The 6,134-nt window shown below is 44.3% G+C and overlaps 1 protein-coding gene across 1 annotated transcript; it reads left to right on the top strand.

Annotated features, from left to right (window-relative positions):
• Positions 1–220: 220 nt before the first annotated feature.
• LOC311115802 (PIN2/TERF1-interacting telomerase inhibitor 1-like) lies at positions 221–3,608 on the top strand (the record flags this gene model as incomplete). Its single annotated transcript, XM_084190931.1, has 5 exons — positions 221–250; positions 956–1,065; positions 1,372–1,464; positions 1,749–1,830; positions 3,513–3,608. Coding segments are annotated over exons 1-5 (400 nt in total), but the record flags the coding sequence as incomplete, so codon positions are not given.
• Between the last annotated feature and the right edge of the window lie 2,526 nt (positions 3,609–6,134).

Here is a 6,134-nt window from a genome sequence, read left to right as displayed (position 1 = left end):
TAAAACACCATTTACACTTCACTCGGGTATGAAAAATATAGAATATGTGTTATTAGAAGAGACAAAAATGATCAGCTGTAGCTATGTAGATAGCTAAATGACATTCGAAGTATTATGAATCAATAGTGTGTGCATTTAGTTCTCGACAGAGATGAAAAGTAAGAACCATTTTATACAGGCACTTCAGGGCACCCTCACCGGCTTCCGTCAACGTGTTTAAAGACCCCCAGCATGTCCATGCTTGCCGAACGTAAGTGCTACCTCGAATGTTTTAAACAATATTTTGTGTTTCATACATTAGAGAAACAAAAAATATTTGTTGTGTCGTGTTGTCTGAAGAAGTCAACATCGATTTAGTGCAATTTATGTATTTAAAAGTGCCTCAGTACATGTGCGGTTCGAAAATCTGTCGAGCTAGCGAGCATAATGCTAACCACAATCACATTTACCGGTAACTAGCTAGCAAGTTTCTAGTAAACCTCTCAACTAGCTAAACAAGTTGAGTGCATCCTGTCTAACTAACTTAATAAATAACGTTCTTTAGTGTGTTGGTGTTTGTATATTTAAGATGTCTTGTATCTCATTTCTGATCATTGCCAATGTGATTAATTACATAATCTTGAGACCTTTGACAGACAGTTAACCAGCTAGCTCTGGTCGAGGATGTTGAGTTTTTCCCGATTTTGTTTAGTGACTGGTTTTAATATACTGTCGTCACTCACCGAAGTAAATATCTGACTTGAGTGCTGAGTAACTTTTCTTTTGTATGTGTAAGTTGCAATTTCTCAAATTCGAAACAAACTGCGTTTGAGCACTTGGTTTACCGCCAAAGTACCCCGGATAGTGGACCAGATCTACAAGCTAGCCAGTTTGGGTACTGTGACAGCATAAAATAATGTCGGTGCAAATGGACCAATAACGCAAGTATTGTATTCTATTATGGTTTGATGTTTAGCCCGGAGAAAACAGAAGTGGTCTGTTGACCCGCGGAACAGCGCATGGAGTAAAGATGAGTCCAAGTTCGGCCAGAAAATGCTGGAGCGAATGGGCTGGTCCAAGGGAAAGGTACTGTGGGCTTTGTCTTAGCAAACCACTGATAAACTAACAGTATACTAGTGACGGTATGTCACTGTAGCTCAATCTCAAGACAATTTGTCTTCCTGGGCTTCCTCCTTGCGTCCTGTCCCTTTGCCTCCTTTTCAACTGACTGTATTGGAGAAGGTCCAAGGTCCCTCCCCTCATACTTTTATTTTCCATGCGTTTGGAGGAGGCGGCGAGGAGAGAGGAATCGAGGCAACACAAATTAAGAAAGAGCCTGTATCTAACTGTTTTGGCATCATTAGGAATGACATGTTCATCTGTCTCTACCAGGGGCTGGGAAGAACTGAGCAGGGCTCCACAGAACACGTCAAAGTCAAAGTGAAGAACAACCAACTGGGGCTGGGAACCACTACCAGCCACGACGTGAGTGGACAACTGGGTTGTGTTCATTAAGGCACACTGTCAACAAGTGTTTCTTAATGGAGAAGTTCAGGGTTTTATTTATTAGTGCACATTGTAGCAAAACGTTTTGCAACAGAAAACAAAAATGATAATTGCTTATTAAACAATTTCAGGTAGTCCTTTCTTCTTTTTGTTTTCTAGAGAATACGACCCAGAATACTCAAGACTGGCGTGACGTACAGTGTTTTACAAATGAATGTCTCCAAGTTACGTCCTTGTTTTGATGTAATTTGTTCTGTTTCCAGGACAACTGGATCGCCCATCAGGATGACTTTAACCAGCTCCTGGCGGACCTCAACAACTGCCATGGTCAAAACACTGCCAATGGTAAAGACACACACAGACAGACGGACAGAATAATATACAACGTGCATTACTCTGTGCATAAACTCACTCGTCAGATATGCATGACTAGTGGGTGCTATTGTAACATTCAGGGGAAGGAAGTTTTTTTAATTTTTATTTAACCAGGTAAGCCAGTTGAGAACAAGTTCTCATTTACAACTGCGACCTGGCCAAGATAAAGCAAAGCAGTGCGGTAAAAACAACAACAACACAGAGTTACATATGGGGTAAAACAGAACATAAAGTCAAAAATACAACAGAAAATATATATAGTGTGTGCAAATGTAGCAAGTTATGGAGGTAAGGCAATAAATAGGCCACAGTGCAAAATAATTACAATTAGTTGCCCAATAAATCAAATCAAAATTGTATTGGTCCATACACATATTTAGCAGATGTATTGTGGTTGTAGCTAAATGTTTGTGTTCCTAGCGCCAACAGTGCAGTAATATCTAACAATTTCACAACAATACACACAAATCTAAAAGTAAAAGAATGGAATTAAGAAATATATAAATATTAGGGCTATCAATGTCGGAGTACAGAGTATAAGTGTGTTCGTGTGTATGTGATGGGATGTATAGACATTATGGACAGTATGTGGATAGAATATGTAGTATATCTGTAGAATACGTAGGATAGAATATATACAGCAGTAGTTTAATAGGATGGCATTGACTAGAATACAGTATATACATATAACATGAGTAAAACAGTATGTAAACATGATTAAAGTGTTTTTATTTTACCAGGTAAGTTGACTGAACACGTTCTCATTTACAGCAACGACCTGTGGAATAGTTACAGGGGGGAGAGGAGGGAGGATGAATGAGCCAATCGGATGCCGGGGATGATTAGGTGGCCATGATGGTATGAGGGCCAGATTAGGAATTTAGCCGGGACACCGGGGTTAACACTCATATAAGGGCCATGGGATCTCCAGTGACCGCAGAGAGTCAGGACAGCCGTTTTAACGTCCCGTCCAAAAGATGGCACCCTACACAGGGCAATGTCCCCAATCACTGCCCTGGGGCATTGGGATCTTTTATTTTAGACCAGAGGAAATAGTGCCTCCTACTGGCCAACACCACTTCCAGCAGGATCTGGTCTCCCATCCAGGGACCGACCAGTACCAACCCTGCTTAACTTCAGAGGAAAGCCAGCAGTGGGATGCAGCTGGCAAAGTGACCAGTATTCCATGTGTATGTACATAGGGGCTGCTACTGTACACTAGGGGGTGCTATTGTAACATTCACAGGAAAGTAGTAGCCCACTAGGGGGTGCTATTGTACCATTTAGGGGAAGGTAGTTGACCATAGTATGTCTGTGACCAAGAGAAAGTGGCCTTGTTTCAATCCCATTAATTGATATGGTATTCTTTCATGTTGAGAGCTCTAAATCCGGCTGAGAATAACACAATGAGATGAAACTACTAAACTCTCCCGTTTCATATGCGCTTTGCTGTGAGTTTCAGAGCAGACAGATGGGGTCTTTCTGGCACTATAAGGAATGGGACCCTACGACGTTCACAGAGCGCTTTGTATACCAAAATGTCAGTCAGAACCGCTCCAGAACCGGTCCAGAACCGCTCAAAAGTCCCCCCATATAGGAGACTTAACATCTAAGAGATGAAAGGTTTTGATTGTCGTTGTTTTTGTTTTCAGAAGCCCCGTCGGAGAAACAGCAGGAGAAGTCCTTCAGCCTGGAGGAGAAGTCAAAGACGTCCAAGAAGAGGGTCCACTACATGAAGTTCACCAAAGGTTTTTATTAAATGTTTTTATTTAACCGGGGGGAAGTCACTTTGAAATATGAGCCCTGGAGGTTAGACATAGGACATGGCTGCATCTGAAATGGCATCCTAGTGCTAATGCTAGTGCTAATGCTAATGCTAACAGACCACCGTTGTTTCCCTTCCCTATGGGCCCTGGTCAAAAGTAGGGCACTATATAGGGAATAGGGTGCAATGTCAGATCCTGTCATGTGACAGTCAAAATTCCCTGTGGTCCAGGAGGCTGAAGGTTACGTGGGGGTCGGTTACCTGGGGTGGGTGGGGTCGGTTACCTGGGGTGGGTGGGGTCGGTTACCTGGGGTGGGGGGGGTCGGTTACCTGGGGTGTGGGGGGTCGGTTACCTGGGGTGGGGGGGGTCGGTTACCTGGGGTGTGGGGGGTCGGTTACCTGGGGTGGGGGGGGTCGGTTACCTGGGGTGGGGGGGGTCGGTTACCTGGGGTGGGGGGGGTCGGTTACCTGGGGTGTGGGGGGTCGGTTACCTGGGGTGGGGGGGGTCGGTTACCTGGGGTGGGGGGGGTCGGTTACCTGGGGTGGGGGGGTGTCGGTTACCTGGGGTGGGGGGGTGTCGGTTACCTGGGGTGGGGGGGGGTCGGTTACCTGGGGTGGGGGGGGTCGGTTACCTGGGGTGGGGGGGGGTCGGTTACCTGGGGTGGGGGGGGGTCGGTTACCTGGGGTGGGGGGGGTCGGTTACCTGGGGTGGGGGGGGTCGGTTATCTGGGGTGGGGGGGGTCGGTTACCTGGGGTTTTGGATGTCACTGCTTACTGGCACTCAATCAGGAGAGGAGAGACATCGGTCAGGAAATCGATTCAAACGTTACGAATCGCCGTCTAATATTTTTTGCTCAAATGACGTTCTTCTTGCCCTCTGAAAATATATTTTATTTTGTGACGACTGCTTCCTCTCCTTCAGTGTCGAACTAAACATGTAATTATGTTGACAGTCATTAATCTACAAGTCATTTGGAATGCCGAACAACCCCAGGCAATATCAGGAGCCTAGTCAAACTGTGCACTGTGCACAGCTTCGTGCATTGACCAATAAGAGAGGCCTATTCCTGATCTGGCACATCTGCATGTCACCTTCAGCATTCAAATGTTTGTAAAATGGCTTGTGAAATTATTAGGCTTTATTAGTTGAGTGACAACCAATGTTGCTATGTTATTTTTATCAAATGCGCTGTTCAATTGTTTTACCGGGCTTAGCCTATATTAGAATTTATTTAGATTCAGTTTTCAATTGAATACCGGTAGTTCAATTCAAGGCGACAGTCACACATTGTATAAAATGACTTGTGCAATAAAGTATAACTCCCATTCGGAGCAAAGTGTATAAAAATAGATATGACTCATTGCCTTTTTGAAGGTCGTAGCTAAGCCTCAATGTCCTGGAGACAAAAACGAAAATATCCCCATGTGAATCAGTCGCATCTCTTGTGTATTTTACCATTTTGTACTTCTGATATCGTTATACATCAGTTTGTATAATCGGTTTAATGTCAATCCCCTGCATCCAACATAGATCCGGCCCTGGTTGAGACATGACTCAGATCTAGAAGACGGTCAAGAATGACAACCCCCAAAAAATGGTTTTGCCACTTTCCTAAACACGGGCACAAAAGTATCTAGGTGAAGTAGGCTAATTACAGGTTGAAGCTTATGTCCTACAATTCTACTCATTTTGTCATGGTGTGCAGAGAACATTTTGCAGTTGTAAAAGTAAATGTTCTTGCAATTCTATACATTTTGTCATGTCTAATGTGTATTCATGTGATATTTGAGTGGCTCGAACATTACTACAAAATCTATGGGCTAAAAAACAAGAAGAAACGTTAGCTGACATGGGCTAGTTGATCTGGACATTTCTGACAAGTTATAAATAGCTTTCTAAGGTCTGCAATGACTGACATGGCAAGAGGAAAACAAATTCGAAATCGCACCTTGTGCTTTCGACAACTTTCAAGAGTAAGTTGAAAGCTGGACTGAGCCCACGCCGACCCCCCCCCCCCCACACGCCGACCCCCCCGACCCCTCACGCCCCCCCACAGTTTGGGAACCACTTCTCTAGACCACCTGAGGATTCCTCAAGGGACACCCGTGTAAATCACTTTGTAGTAAGCCTTGACTGACAGTAGGTGTTTGGAATCAGCTATGTCATCTTATGTTCATGTCTTATGTTCATGTGCATTACACGTCTACCAGGGCAATTATTATAGATATTTTTGGCTGACTTCTGACACCATTCCCGAAGTGTCTTGTTTTGCTAAAGCGTTTGAGAAAAACACAAGTCAAATATAGATGTTGCAGGCTGCACTCTCACTGATACTTCCAGCTCCTTTCCTGTTGTCAGGAAAACACGGACCGTATTGCGCAGTCTTTACCTCACCTGGCTTGGAAGCACCGTCTGTCGTCACTCAGTACCTACTTCCTGTTTTCCGCTTGAGCCTGCCTCCATCTGGCACCCTATTTCCTACATAGTGCACATAACCCATAGGGATCT

This window comes from Coregonus lavaretus (genome assembly GCF_964263955.1).
Source record: "Coregonus lavaretus genome assembly, contig: HAP1_SCAFFOLD_1306, whole genome shotgun sequence".
NCBI lineage: Eukaryota > Metazoa > Chordata > Actinopteri > Salmoniformes > Salmonidae > Coregonus > Coregonus lavaretus.
The sequence above is the reverse complement of the archived record's forward strand: the minus strand, read 5'-3'. Positions and strand labels throughout refer to the sequence as shown.